At 37.5% G+C, this 14919-nt stretch overlaps 2 protein-coding genes across 2 annotated transcripts; one reads left to right on the top strand and one right to left on the bottom strand.

Annotated features, from left to right (window-relative positions):
• Positions 1-8984: 8984 nt before the first annotated feature.
• Positions 8985-14916, bottom strand: LOC104770267 (protein trichome birefringence-like 11). The gene is made up of 4 exons (XM_010494665.3): positions 13743-14916; positions 9877-10266; positions 9627-9785; positions 8985-9535 (listed from the first exon to the last, which is right to left on the bottom strand). The coding sequence occupies exons 1-4, from the start codon at positions 14201-14203 to the stop codon at positions 9154-9156; spliced, it is 1392 nt and encodes a 463-aa protein (XP_010492967.2). The 5' UTR covers positions 14204-14916; the 3' UTR covers positions 8985-9153.
• Positions 10502-13497, top strand: LOC147918654 (uncharacterized). The gene is made up of 2 exons (XM_087505729.1): positions 10502-11608; positions 11668-13497. Exons 1-2 carry the CDS (start codon positions 11606-11608, stop codon positions 13468-13470), a joined length of 1806 nt encoding a protein of 601 aa, XP_087361855.1. The 5' UTR covers positions 10502-11605; the 3' UTR covers positions 13471-13497.
• Positions 14917-14919: the final 3 nt, after the last annotated feature.

The following is a 14919-nucleotide window of genomic DNA, read 5'->3' as shown; positions in this document are numbered from 1 at the left end:
AGTTTACGTTTGTTATTAAACATAAGGCGGATACTTTAAACAAAGTTGCTGATGCTCTTAGTCGTCGTCACGCTCTCTTAGCCACACTACATGTGTCTGTTTCGGGTTTCTCTATTTTGCCCGAGCTGTATTCGACGGATGCATTCTTTGGTAAAATGTGGCGTGACATTCATGCTGGGTTGAGTTTGGAGTATTTTCTGTTTGATGGCTTTTTGTTTCAAGGGGATAAGTTATGTCTTTCTGAATGTAGTCTCCGGTTGCAAGTGATTAAAGAACTTCATGGTGAAGGTCATGTGGGCAGAGATCGAACGGTTCAGCTTGTCATGGCTTCTTATTTTTGGCCAACAATTATGCGTGACGTTAAACGTTATGTCTTGCGTTGTGGTGTGTGTCAAGCTGCAAAAGGACATGCTTCAGACGCAGGTCTCTATATGCCTTTACCAATACCAACTCAGCTATGGACAGATATAAGCATGGATTTTTTTCTTGGTTTTCCTCGAACACAACGCGGCAATGACTCCATCTTTGTGGTCGTTGATCGTTTTTCCAAAATGGTTCACTTTGTCGCTTGTAAAAAGACTATTGACGCTTTAAAGGTTGATATCTTGTTCTTTCGTGAAGTATACAAGCTGCATGGATTGCCTTGCTCTATTGTGTCTGATCGTGACTCACGGTTTCTTAGTCATTTTGGCGATCTTTATGGCGAATGTTGCGTACTAGTTTAGACATGAGTTCCGCGTATCATCCTCAAACTGATGGGCAGACCGAAGTCACAAACCGTGCTCTCGGGGATCTTCTATGGTGTTTGGTCGGTGATAACATTCGTTCATGGGACAATGTTTTGTGTCAGGCTGAGTTTTCTCATAATCATGCTGTGAATCGTTCTACTGGCTTCAGCCCGTTTCGCATTGTCTATGGTTTGATTCCTCGTAGTCCCCTCGATTTGAACATTGCACCTGATCGTACCGTGGCCATGGCAGAGCATGTGATTTGGTTGAAGACTTTGTTGAGCTTCATCGTCAAGTTAGGTCCAACTTAGAGGCTGCAAGTGCAAAGTATAAGACAAGTGCGGATCTGCATCGTCGGGATCTTCAGTTTAAGGTGGGTGATGGGCTGTCCTTACTAAAGATTGTTTTCCACCAGGTACTTATAATAAGCTCAAAGCGAGGAAGATAGGTCCACTTGATGTGCTAGAGAAGATAAACAACAATGCTTACAGTCTTCGTCTTCCTCCTCATATGAAGACAGCCGATGTATTTAAAGTCAACCACTTGGTTCCTTATTTGGGTGATTATGATGTGGACGATGTGGAAAATTCGAGGACGAATTTTTCTCTTACCCCGGAGGACCTGATGTAGCGTATACACCTCTTTCGTTCTGGACTTCGTTTGGTTTTTCTTTTATTCATGAGCTTTTATTTTTAATTGTCGGTTTATCCTTATACGAGAGTGGAGGTTTGTTCCACCTAATATCTACTTAGAGTTTTCCTTATTTTAATCCTACGCATGATACCCTAGATATCGTAGGAATTATATATAGGTTTGTTAAGTCTCTTGGAAGAGGCAGCTTTTGATATTTTAATAACATAGAAGAATTATTCTTCTTTTAAAGTCTTCCTAGCTTGTTTCTTGTTCCACAAGTCATCAAGTTCTTAGCACGAGCATCTCGTCTCTTCATTGAATTGGTTCTTCTTTTCAATTGATTAGCTTTACTACTCGTTATCTTAATAATCCGCTGCACTACCTACCACCAGGGAAGAAAGCGGTGAGCTCCAAGTGGGTGTTCACTATCAAATATTTGAGCACTGGTGAGGTGGAACGCTACAAAGCTCGCTTGGTGGCTTGTGGCTTTACATAAACCTACGGTACTGACTACACCGAGACATTTGCTCCGGTCGCCAAGTTACACACGGTTCGAGTTGTTCTCTCACTGGCTACCAACCTATCATGGGACTTATGGAAAATGGATGTCAAGAATGTGTTCTTTCAGGGGGAGCTTGCAGAGGAGGTCTATATGCACCCTCCTCCGGGCTTGGAAGCTACTATTGCTCCGGGCAAGGTTCTCTGCCTTCGGAAAGCGATATACGGCTTGAAACAATCTCCTTGGGCATGGTACCACAAACTGAGCTCCACACTCCGCAATCATGGTTTCAAACGGTCTGGGGCTGATCACACGCTGTTTACTCTTCGGACCAATGTTGGTCTTGTGGTGGTTCTTGTCTATGTCGATGACATAATCATCTCTGGCAATGATAAGGACGGTATTTCTACAACTAAAACTCTCCTTAATTCAACTTTTGATATTAAGGATCTTGGTGAGCTCAAATACTTTCTTGGGATTGAAATCTCTCGCTCTCCGGAGGGGTTGTTTCTATCTCAAAGGAAGTATACACTTGATCTTTTACAAGAAACAGGTAAGCTTGGCGCCAAACCGGTCTCTACACCGCTTGAAGAGGGCTACCAGGTCAAGCGAAAGGGGGAGATGAAGAAGACGCCAAATCCGGTTAGCAAGTTAGTTGAGCCATATGAAGATGTGGGGCGAGACCGACGGCTTGTGGGCAAATTGATCTATCTTACGATCACAAGACCAAACTTATGCTATGCGGTGAATCAAATGAGTCAACATATGAAAGCACCGACCAATTTCGACTGGAACACGGTGGAGAGGATTCTTTGCTACCTTAAGGGAAGCCCTGGCCAAGGGATATGGATGGGAAAGAATAACAACACGGAGCTTGTAGGGTATTGTGATGCACACTATGCCGGTGATACGATGGATAGGAGATCAACAACCGGATATTGTACATTTATAGGCGGCAATCTAGTAACTTTGAAGTCAAAGAAGCAGAAGGTCGTCTCCTGGTCAAGTGCTGAGTCCGAATATAGAGCCATGAAGAAGCTTACAAATGAACTAACCTGGCTCAAAGCTCTTCTCAAGGATCTTGGAGTTGAATCCGATCAACCGATCATTATGCATTGTGACAACAACGCTGCAATACACATCGCCACCAACTCATTATTTCATGAGAGAACAAAACACATTGAGGTAGACTGCCACAAGGTTCGAGAAAATATTGAAGAATGAGTAATCCTACCATGCCACACACCAAGCAATCAATTAGCTGACATCTTCACTAAGGCTGCGAGTCTTCAAGTTTGCGATTATATTCATAGCAAGCTTGGACTTGTAGATCCTACTCGACCATGAGGCACTCTCCTAACTTGTGGAGATCACACTCTTTTCCTTAACATAGTTTTGTCCCACGTGGTTTTCTATGTTAAGGTTTTTAACGAGGTGATGCTTCATGGGTTCCAAGCTTAGCCATTTCATTCGGCTAAGCTTGAGGGGGAGTATTGACCATGTTCTATCCGTCCGTACGATTATAAATAAGGCCGAGTCATATCAATGTATTGAGAAGAGAGGAGGCTGAATCACTTAGTAAAGCCAATTAGAAGGATCTCGAAGTCGCCTTGTAGCTGTTGGGAGATAAGGTCACGAGTTGCTTCTCTTTGTGAGATCACGATATGTCACTATCACTCTTTGGATCAGTCCCTTCTCTCTCTTTATATCACTATCTCCATATTGTTGAGTATAAAGGGAGTAGTCCTAGTTTTCTCTTCTATTTAAAGGCACTTAACCGACATCGTAATTGATACACTTATGGAATTATATCTTTCTTTTACTCTCATGTTGTTCATTACTTTCTACTTGAATCTTTATACAAAACTCTTTACTTCCGTTTAAACTAATACCTGGTGCACCAATAACCTACTGGTGGATTTGGATATTCACAGTGATGGGTTAAGATCGATGCCCTGCAAAGCCAGCTTGAAGCTTATGGGGGCAAGCTAGCGGGGGTTAGTGAGGTCCACAGGACGGGTTGTTACACTCTCTCTTTGATTACTAATGTTCTTAAGAGTTGGGACTATATATGCATGCTGTTCATGATTTCAAGATTACAAGTATTTAGGAACTCGTGTTCGTGTCGAGTGAACTGTGGAGAGTGTAGGCTCTACATACGTGCATTGCATTTACGTGGAACTTCTTCTTTTTTGTTTTTTTTTTTTTTTGGTCAACAAAGTTTCTTTTTTTGTTTGTTTTTAAAGAAAATTGACGTATATATATATATATATATATATATATATATATATATATATATATATATATATGTAAGAAAAAGGTTTGTAAAATAAACGTACGGCTAGCTTAATAATATAAATCACATACAGTGATAACAAATTATGTAGGGTGCATAGTTATTTTTCTTTAATCTGTGAAATATAGGGTTCGAGTTGAGCGTTATATATCTCCATATCCTCATTATTTTGCTCTTCGTTGGCCACGATAACCGTTCTAGTTATCAAAAAACAACATACAAATTTCTAAAAACTTAGTATTAGTTTAAGTTATATTTTTTTTTCCTCCTGGATTCTAATTCTAATTACAAAATAATTAATGTATGAAAAACGATTATCCTCATATGGATTAAAATGGTTGTAAGAAATAAATATACCATTGTTTTACCTTTGCCTAATGAGTGTTGCCATTTTAATTTGGAGGTTATTAAATCAGCAAAACCTATATAAAATGACGAGAGAACATTATAATAAAAGATTACGGTAAAATGGGTACTGCAAGTTCTGATATCTCTGTTCAAGGCGTAGAAGACAATCCGTACGTACTCAAGTTGATTATATATGGATTTATTTAGGTTTTTTATATGTTCACAGTTCACTTATAGTTACATGCCTTAGAATTTACAAAGTAAAACATAATTAAAATTAAGCAAAACATAAGTAACACTTAAGTAAAACATAAATAAAATTTAAGCAAAACATAAGTAAAACTACAATAATATTCTCATCAAGTAATCAGAAATTCATTTTAATAAACTAACTAGGATATATCCCGTGCTTAAAGCACGGGTCAACATTTAAAAAAAATATATATAATATAATAATAAAAATTATTGTTTTTTTTTTTTTAAAGTTATTTTGTTTGAGATAATATTTGTTTTAAATTGTTATGTAAATCTATTAGTCTATTTGAATAATAATTATTTTAAAATATTATAGTATTTTATTTTTGACGTATTATTACAGTTTTATATTGTTTGTTTGTTGTATTTGCATCATTATTTTGTGAAATATAAAATAGTAATTTTAATATTATAATTGTGAGCAAATAAAAATTATTAATTTATCATTTATAGAAATTTAGTTTTACCAACCTGCCAATGTAGAAATTAAAACACACATTTTCATACAATGAGTAAATATATATTCGTTTTAAAAAATTCAAATCACAACATATGCAGAAAAAAATATGCATTTTAAATTATAAGTATTATATGAAAATCCCAAACAATTTGTAAATAAAATAAAATAAAGGTGATAGGAGAATCATAATTTAAAAACTTAACAAAATCTTGGAATTTAGTTATTAAAATAATTGTATTGTATACTTGGATGTAAAATCTTAGTTTTTAAAATTCTGATTGGTTTATTTATTTTTGAAAAAAATAATTAGTAATTTCGTCCATTATTTATTAGAGAAAGAAAATATTATTTTAGATTTTTTTGATTTTTTAATATTTGATATGTGAGTGTTTTTTATTTTTTAATTAATTATATTTATTTAAATTAGTTAATTAAGCTTAATTATTTTTTTCTAATGGCAATTGAATGTAATTTTTTACACATTTTAAGGTTAGTTTCATATTTGTACTTCTCAATTAATATAGTAGGATTATCTTCTTCAAGTTTTTTTGTGTGTTTTACTTACGAATAATAAAATATATATCATAATGGTAAGTAAATTTTATTTTCAATTAAATTAGTACTAAATAATTAATACTGTTATTTTAATATTTAACATAATCCGAGAAGACACAACCGATGCTTATAAGAACAATATAAATAATTTCCATTATGTGTTTCTCTTTTCGCGTCTAAGAAATTTTTGAGAGATTGTTGTTAATAGGGTTTTATAAACAAACGCTTATTATGGAACATATATATATATATATTGTGAGTAAAATCGTGGTTTTTATTCCTTTTATTGGACGGTAGTTACAATTTAATTGGAAAATTTGCTAAATAAATCTAAAAAAAATATTTTAGATTGGAAAAAATAATTATTGAGATTTTGATTGGTGACTAGATTCATTGGGTAAGGGGGATATGTAAATTACTAATTAGGAGGTAAATATGAAAAGGATAAGGCGTCATGATGATGAAAAGGATGGGAGGCTATAGGGTGATGATCGATGATGAAGAAGAAAAGTGCCATATATATAAGTGGCAACATGAGAAACCTTAGACTTTTGTTTTTGTTTTTGACATCCTTAAGAGACCTTTCTTCGACTGTGAAACATTTTGTGTGCCCTTTTCCACGTCAACCAGAGATTCTGGGGTTGAAACTCCAGGTTGAGTGAAGAGGAGACACACAACAAAGAGGAACGGTACGAAGGCAATTGTGTTGGCCGTCATGTAGGATCCACGACACACTTTTATCAGGGCCCTGTTTCTTTGGTGAACTAGGCACAAGACGCAGTATCTGAACGCAATATCTAGATGACGTTCGTTTGTGTAATTGGTTCATGTGTCCATAAATTATATCTTGACGCAATTATGTTTGTTTTGTAGTTTGATATTTGTATATGGATACAATATATGTAAAAGACCAAAAAACCCTTTATTTTGTGTTGAATATGTTTTAGTGATTTTAATTTATTCATGTTTTTAGCTTATTTTTATATTAAATTTAAAAACGAGATTTTGCATCGATTTCAGGTAAGACCCATTTGCGTCTCTGCTTTTTTTCGATTTGAGAGACTAGGCCTGGGCATTCAGGAACCTGTTCGGGTTCGGATCAAGTATTTCGGATTTTTGGGTTTTTGGATTCAGAAGTATAGAACCCTTTCAGGTATTTCTAAACTTTGGGTTCGGATCGGGTTCGGTTCATTAAATTCTTCCATGTGTTACAATTCTGTTAAGTATGTTAATGACTGTTAAGTCGTAAGTATGAATCTACCATTATAAATAAAACAATAGTTTTTGAAGACAACGGAAACTAAACCAGATATTTTTGTCCAATTTAATAACTACAGGTATTAAATATCCAAAAAAATTAGATGGCGTATTTTTCGAGTTTTTCCCCGTTTCTCATATTGCCATTTTATTTGGCACTTTTCTTCTTCATCGATATCATCCCATATCCATCCTTTTCATCATCATGACGCCTCATCCTTCTCATATTTACAACCTAATTCGTAATTTATATATCCGTCCTTACCCAATGAATCTATCACCAATTAAAATCTCAATAAAATATTTTTTCCAATCTGAAAGATTTTTTAGATTTATTAGCAAATTTTCCAATTAAATTGTCTCTTAATGGAATAGAAACCGCGATTTGACTCACAAATTTAATATATGTTCCATAATAAGCGTTTGTTTATAAAACCCTATTAACAACAACCTCTCAAAATTTTCTTAGACGCCATAAGAAAAATACATAATGGAAATTATTTATATTCTTCTTATAAGCATCGGTTGTGTGGTTGCGCTTCTCGGATTATGTGTCGTCGTCACCGGTTGCACCGATCACGACGATGAGCAGACGAAACTAGTTGACGTGGAAAAGGGTGAACCAGTTACACAACATGTTTCAGAGTCGGAGGTCTCTCGTTGTGCTGCCACTTATGGCACTTTTCTTCCTCTTCATCGCCACAATCATCCCATTGCCTCTCATCCTTTTCACCATCATCATCATCATCATCATCATCATCATCATCATCATCATCACCACAGTGCCATGTTTTCACGTTGAGTCCAACCGACTGCTGGATTGATTTGAAGATCTTACCTTCGATTTCCTTTCACTTGAGATGGTGTTTAGATTATTATAATACGGATTATTTGTTACCAATGCTATATGCTTGTATTGTATTCCAAAACATTTCTTGAGAAAAGATGGAGCTTTGAGTTGGTTTTCTTATAAATTATAACCATGGTTTGTATTTTTCGCATGATGTGTCTTGGACGTTGGTACCGGTGGAGATAAGAATCTGGTTGACGTGGAAAAGGGTACACAAAATGTTTCAAAGTCGAAGAAAGGTCTCTCTCTCATGGATGTCAAAATTAAAACAAAAAACAAAAGTCTAAGGTTTCTCATGTTCCCTCTTATGGCACTATCTTCTTCATCATCGACATCGATCATCACCATCATCATCCCATATCCTCTCATATCCCTCCCTACCCAATGAATCTAGTCACCAATCAAATTCTCAATAATTATCTTTTTCAATCTAAAATATTTTTTTCCATAAATTAAGCAAATTTTCCAATTAAATTGTATCCTAATTAGATTATCTTCTTCAATCTAAAATCTTTTTCAATTAAATTCTATCCTAATTACTGTCCAATAATGGAATAAAACCCCCCAAGATTTTTACTCACAAAATGAATATACATGTTCGATAAACCATATTAACAACAATTTCTCAAAAAAATTCTTAGAAGCCAAAAGAAAAAAGAAACACATAATGGAAATTATTTATATTCTTCTTATAAGCATAGGTTGTGTGGTTGTGCTTCTCGGATTATGCGTCGTCGTCGTCACCGGTTGCACCGATCACGACGATGAGATGCAGATGAAACTAGTTGACGTGGAAAAGGGTAAAACCTGTTTCAGGGTCGAATTCGAAGAAGGCCTCTCGTATTGCCGCCACTTATGGCACTTTTCTTCTTCTTCATCATCATCGTCAACCCATAGCCTCTCGTCCTTATCATCATCATCATCATCGTCACCATCATCATCATCATCACCGTGCGAGAATTTAACGTGGAGACCAAACCACCATCTGGATTGATTTGAAGAACCTACCTTCGCTTTTTCTATAAAAAAAATTATATATAAATTTATTTTGTATTATTAAAAGGGAAAATAAAGTTCTGCAAGTGTAACATACTCATTGTATACCAAAAACACTTGTGAACTAATAATCTGTGATATGATGAGGTCACTCAAATCTTTGAAATTTATACAAAGTTGCTTAACCTAGTCGTCAGTAATTACATATATTCTCCACCCAATCAAAATCTCTCAGCCGTTATAAATCCTGCAACAGCTGTTTCTACCAAAGTTTCATTATGTAAAGTTGTCTGTATCGCCACTGTTTGATCTTGAATAGCCTTCGTGCTTAAGAAACAATGCATAAAGAAGCTCATTCCACGAATCAGGAACTCCAGGAAGACACCAATGGCTGCAGTCTTGCCTGCGGATCGGTGCAGGACCAGCTAAGCCCAAGTAGTACAGTGATGGGTGGCCATCGTTTCTTTGAGCAGCCATCGCTGTTATGTTCAACACTTTCAGCTTAACTGCCTCTGATCTTTTCGAGTAGTAAAAAGACGATGACAAGACATCTTGAAGGAGCTTTATGTGTTCCCATGTCTCTGGTGGAACCAGAGTAGCTCCAAAATCTGGCAGTGTCTCCATATGACATGTTCCCCCTGTTCTCCAATCTCCTCCCCTGAATGAAACGAAGACATCAATTGAATGGAAAGCTTTAAGATTTTGATCCAAGAATTCCTGTTTTGTAAATATATATATGCGTGACAAACCTGAAATGCACAGGAGCAAATGTGCGAAAGAAGACCTGTGTCTTGTTTGAATCAACCTCTTCTTGTATCCATCTCATAACAGTCTTCATAGCTCGTCTATGTGCATGCTCTATCTTCATTCTCATTCTCACTTTTTCTCCTACTTGAAAGTAACAACCTCTGCGCAGTCACAAATCCAAAGATCAGTCAGGGAACCAAAACCAATTCTGATTAGTTCTGAGAATGTTAAACAAGAAAGAAAGAAGCTAACCCGCGGATAGTTTTCTCGTAGTTCCACCAATGACCAGTGTTAAACACTAATATATCCGCATCTCTCCACTTGTCAGCAGTCCAATCCATTGTCTCAAGTTTAAGAGTCGTCTTAACCTTTTCTGGATATCCTTTAGGTGGACGGCTTTGGAGAACCAAGAAAGGTGCTCTATAGTATTCAACAGTGCAGTTGTAGTCATGAAACCTGAACACAAAGAAGCCCATGTGCTTTGTGATGGGTCTATTGTTCACTTCGTAAACCAAATTCTTGTTCCTGATAGCAGAAGATAGCATACAGAGAAGAGACTCCCATTGGTTTCTTCCAATTGAGTCTCCTACAAACACTAGCCGCTTGTTCCTTAGCTTCTCCAGCATCAACTTCGCGTCAAATCTAATCCATTTCATAACAAACAAAGGTCAGCTAACTAATTGCAAAGAAGCATTTACTAATCTATGTATGCCAGAACCATTTTCCTAAATCCTAAACTATCTTTAAGGCAAATAATATGATACGACCTCAAGAAGCTTAATAGGCCTTAATGGGCTTGATTATTTAGTTTATTGTTTAAGCCCAAAATACTTAGAAGTCTCTTTGTATTTAATCTCACTTCCATTCTCTGTAAAACATTATCGAAATTAATCAAAACAATGTCATCTTCTTCCTTCATCGTCTCTCTCCTTCTTCTTCCTTCTTCCCTCTGATTTATTCACCTCAACCTCTATTTCTTCTGCTTCTCATCTCAAATTCTGTTATCTCCTTGATAAGCTACTTCGGTACTTATCAATTGGTGCTTTCATTGAGAGTTTAAAAAAAAAAAAAAAAACAATGGAGAACTATACTACTCAAGCTGCTCATCTCGTTCAGTCGCCGTCTTCTGCCGAGCTTGGCGAGACGATCGAACAGCTCCGGGTGAAGCTGAGGGCGCAGTACGATGAATATGTGCGCTGGTTACGCGACACGGCGAGTTCATCTGTTCCATCATCGGTTCCTCAAATCACCATGGTGAATCCGGATCTTCCACCATCTCGGCAACAAACCATCACGACGAGTCTATATCTTCCACCCTCAGATCCTACACCGCAAAGGACCTCAGAAATCTCTTTTGGGACATCTGTTGAACAAGTGGTGGGCGTTCAAGTCCAAAAGGCTTATTACACAGATTGGACCTTTAAGGATCCATTTGTTGCTAAAAATTTCAGAAAGCGAAGGATGCGCTTCAGGCAAAGCTATCACAAGGCTCGGAAAAGAAATATGAAGAAGGATCATCGTTATCACTCTTTGCATCTGGCCTTCCGAGTTCGTTCACCACGGAATCAGTTGTACCTAGGTGATGATAGGTTCCGTTCGATAGCAGTTCTTATGGCAAAGGAAAAGCAACAAAGAGGAACTCGAAGAGCTCTTTTCAAGCATCGATTCCACGAGTTTCAGAAAAGAAGGTCAAGAGAAAGATATCGAGTGGTGATAGCCTCCTTCAGATCGAAGCATTACTCTTGGGTAGTTGCTAAGAAAAAGGTGAAAAACAGCTCTCAATTGTTTGCGTTCCCTCCTTTGAATCAGTTGAATGTGAGTGTTGATGACCTTATCTCGGCATCAACACCGGATTCCAAAGTTTATGCAACATCTCCAAAGCCGTTACCAAAGGTGAAAAATAATGGAATGAAACGAAGATTCGAATGCGAGAGGGGATCAAGAAAGAGAAGTTCAGCGTTGGCAACATGTTTGGCAAACTATGGTATGCGATTTGGTTATACTTGTTCTGCAAAATCTAGAACTCATTTCAAACAATTGCAGGAGAAGGGTCCTTCTCAAGAGAAGAGAGCGGGTAAAGAAGAGGAATTACTTTGGTTCCCTCCTAAGAATTATGTGTCGGGGAAGCTTGGTGCAGAATTAGCTAATCATGGAAACAGCTTAGAAGAGAGTTTCAAGCTTGATACCGTTTCAATTATGACAAAGAATGACTCAGGTCTGCTGTTGGAAAAGTTTGTGGCTTATGTCAGATGTCTCTCTGTTCAAGTGGGTACCAAAAAGAATCTGTTCAATGATTTATTTCAAGATAACCAAGTATGGGAACCTGGTGGGTTCTTAGCTGGCCAAGCTCTACATGACTGGTTAGTGGAATCTTCTGGTTTTGATAAAATGGTTGATGTTGCTAAGCATCTACGGAGGAGACTGAAAATATATTGTAAGCTTGGGGAAGTGAGTCTTGTTGTCCATGATGTTAATGGAAGAACAATCGGTGAAGGGTCTAATGGGAATCATAATCTACTTCTACGAAGGATTCAGGAATTCATTAGTAGGGTCAAGGAGTTTCAAGCAACATCTCAGGATCTGCAATGTCGTCAAGCTGAGGTTCTTACTTCTGCAAGTAAAGCTGGAACAGGCAAGACACTACATTACAACCTTGTACCTGCTAACTTTAATTGGGAACCAGGTGGAATCTCAGCTGCACAAGTTGAACTAGATTGGTTAGTGGTTTGCTTTGGTCGTGATATAATTGTTCACGATGCTAATATTGAAGTTTGCAACGACATTAAAGAACCAATGGATCATGGAAAAGCTAATCGTGTATGCGAGTGTGGTGGTTTAGAAGATAGTCAGCTTCTGTGGGATTGGTTCGAGAAGAGTAGTATACATATTGAACTGGACATTGCTGAGTTTTGGGGATTCAAAACATTTGGTAAGGAGTTTCTAGTGTCAAGCCAGAAGATACAGCAAAGTCATTACATGTTCCTAAATGGACCCAAGGAGAAGACACAAAAGCTAGATAGTGAGTGTAATTGGGTAATTTTGGAAGCTTTAGCATCGCTGCTACAGAACAATCAGCGCTTGTCACTTCATCTTGAGGACAAGATGGATCTTTCAGGGGCGAGTAGTAGTAGGTGTAGATGGTTGGTATTTGATAGAGGAAAAAAGGATAGAAGCCTAGATGTTATGACTATAGTGTTATCCGAATTAAAGAGGTGGTATTTCCTTCAAGGTCAAATCCGTGATAAGCAGGCTACAAAATGGGAAGCTGGTATTCAAGACATAATTGTAAGATGTTTTGAAATCGGAGTGTTCAAGTCTGACGGGGAAGAAAAAGATTTGCAGGATGATCCCATTATGTACAAGTTGAGGCCACCGGAGCTACAACCAAGTGAAGAAGTTTCATGGTTTAGGTGCCTAACTGGATGGCCTGAGCATTGTGCCTATAGCGAGAAAGAGAAAAGAAAGAAAGCGATGTGGGGTTGGACTGAAGTAAAGATGATCATAGGTGTATGTCTCTTATGCACTTGGGTGATCACAATTATTGTGATCATGAGAGTGTCGTCATTGCAGGTTTATGAGAAACGGTTGAGAAACTACTACATCACTCCAGGGACATTATCCAACTCGAGAGATGATCGTGTAAAGCATGGACTGTGCAGACTAGCGAGAGACTTTCAACTTGAGGACAAGTTGATTCTTCGAGAGGGAAGTATTGATACGACCTCAAGAAGCTTAATAGGCCTTAATGGGCTTGATTATTTAGTTTATTGTTTAAGCCCAAAATACTTAGAAGTCTCTTTGTATTTAATCTCACTTCCATTCTCTGTAAAACATTATCGAAATTAATCAAAACAATGTCATCTTCTTCCTTCATCGTCTCTCTCCTTCTTCTTCCTTCTTCCCTCTGATTTATTCACCTCAACCTCTATTTCTTCTGCTTCTCATCTCAAATTCTGTTATCTCCTTGATAAGCTACTTCGGTACTTATCATAATACAAAACTTCGATGACATCACAATGAACACGCATGACAAGAATTTGAGAGATAACAACAAAACACCAAAGAATACTGAAAGCGACTTTAAGACTCTGTAGCAAGCTCTGTAAAGAAGAACAAACCTGGGCAAATCACAATGGTTAGGTTGCCATCTCCACTTGGTATAGAACAAATCAGGTCTGCCAAACTCAGTGCATCTGAATCCTTCATCAAGAAAGGTGCAATCTTTGGACTGATACAAAGGATACGATTCATCCCAAACCCATTTACCATCGAAGACATTACAACCACTCCCACTCTCTTCAAGAAACCCAACTTTGGTGTTGTTCTCTACAAACCCATCGAGCTCCTTAAGCCAAAGGAATCTCTCCGATTGATCCGAAAAGTCATGACTTTTAGTCTTAGCCACGGTTCTGTAATCGAGGTAGAAGAAGCTGAAGACTAAACACAAACCCACCAAGAAAAAACCCAAGACTCCTAGAGATGGCTCGAACACGACCCTCAAACGCTTGAATCTCTTAATCACTACAGAGACTTGCGGCATGGCTTCATCGTCTTCCACAGATGGGTGGTTCTTCGACATCTAAAGAAGAAGAAGAAGAAGAAACTGCAAAAGCTGAAGACTTTATTGTTCTCTCAGTAGATTCAGAAGGAGAAAACGAGTAAGAAGGCTGAAAGAAGCAGCCTTTGGGAATATTAAGCGAGCAAATACAAATCCAAAGGTGTAATTAGCATTCAACTTTTTTCTTGACCCTAGTCTTTGGTTTCGTAAAAAGGGAAAGACTTGGAGAGAGTCTGAGTATGTGTGAGTGAATCGTGCGTGGGGTCCTTTTAACTGGCGGGGTTCCCGTAGATCCAAAAGATGACACACACGCGATCGTGGCGCGTGGCTTAAAGTAGTGAGAGTGGTGGGGCTTAAGACGGCGTAGCTTTTACACTTTTTAGTGCACCATTTAAAACGGTTAATGCGTTTTGGGTTTATTCACCGAATATAGCGTTTTGTTTTTTGGTGTAAATATGTGTAATAGTTTGGTAGACTCAATAAACAAACAGATGGAATCTTGTAAATGATTAAAGAAGAGTAAATTTTATAGATTGTACGCAGCACGAAGCTCAGACTCGAAGCCGTCCATGCCGGAGATTTGTGTATGATGAACAACACATCACATGGTTATTTTGTCTAGGGACAAGATTCAATGTAAGTCAGAGGGTGAGAACCGAGAAGAGGTTGCGTACCGGCCAAGATCAGATTACCTTTTAGTATTATTGTTTAACTAATGATTTTTTAAAGCTAATTTT

Source organism: Camelina sativa, chromosome 20 (assembly GCF_030686135.1).
Source record: "Camelina sativa cultivar CO46 ecotype springtype chromosome 20, ASM3068613v1".
NCBI lineage: Eukaryota > Viridiplantae > Streptophyta > Magnoliopsida > Brassicales > Brassicaceae > Camelina > Camelina sativa.
The sequence above is the reverse complement of the archived record's forward strand: the minus strand, read 5'-3'. Positions and strand labels throughout refer to the sequence as shown.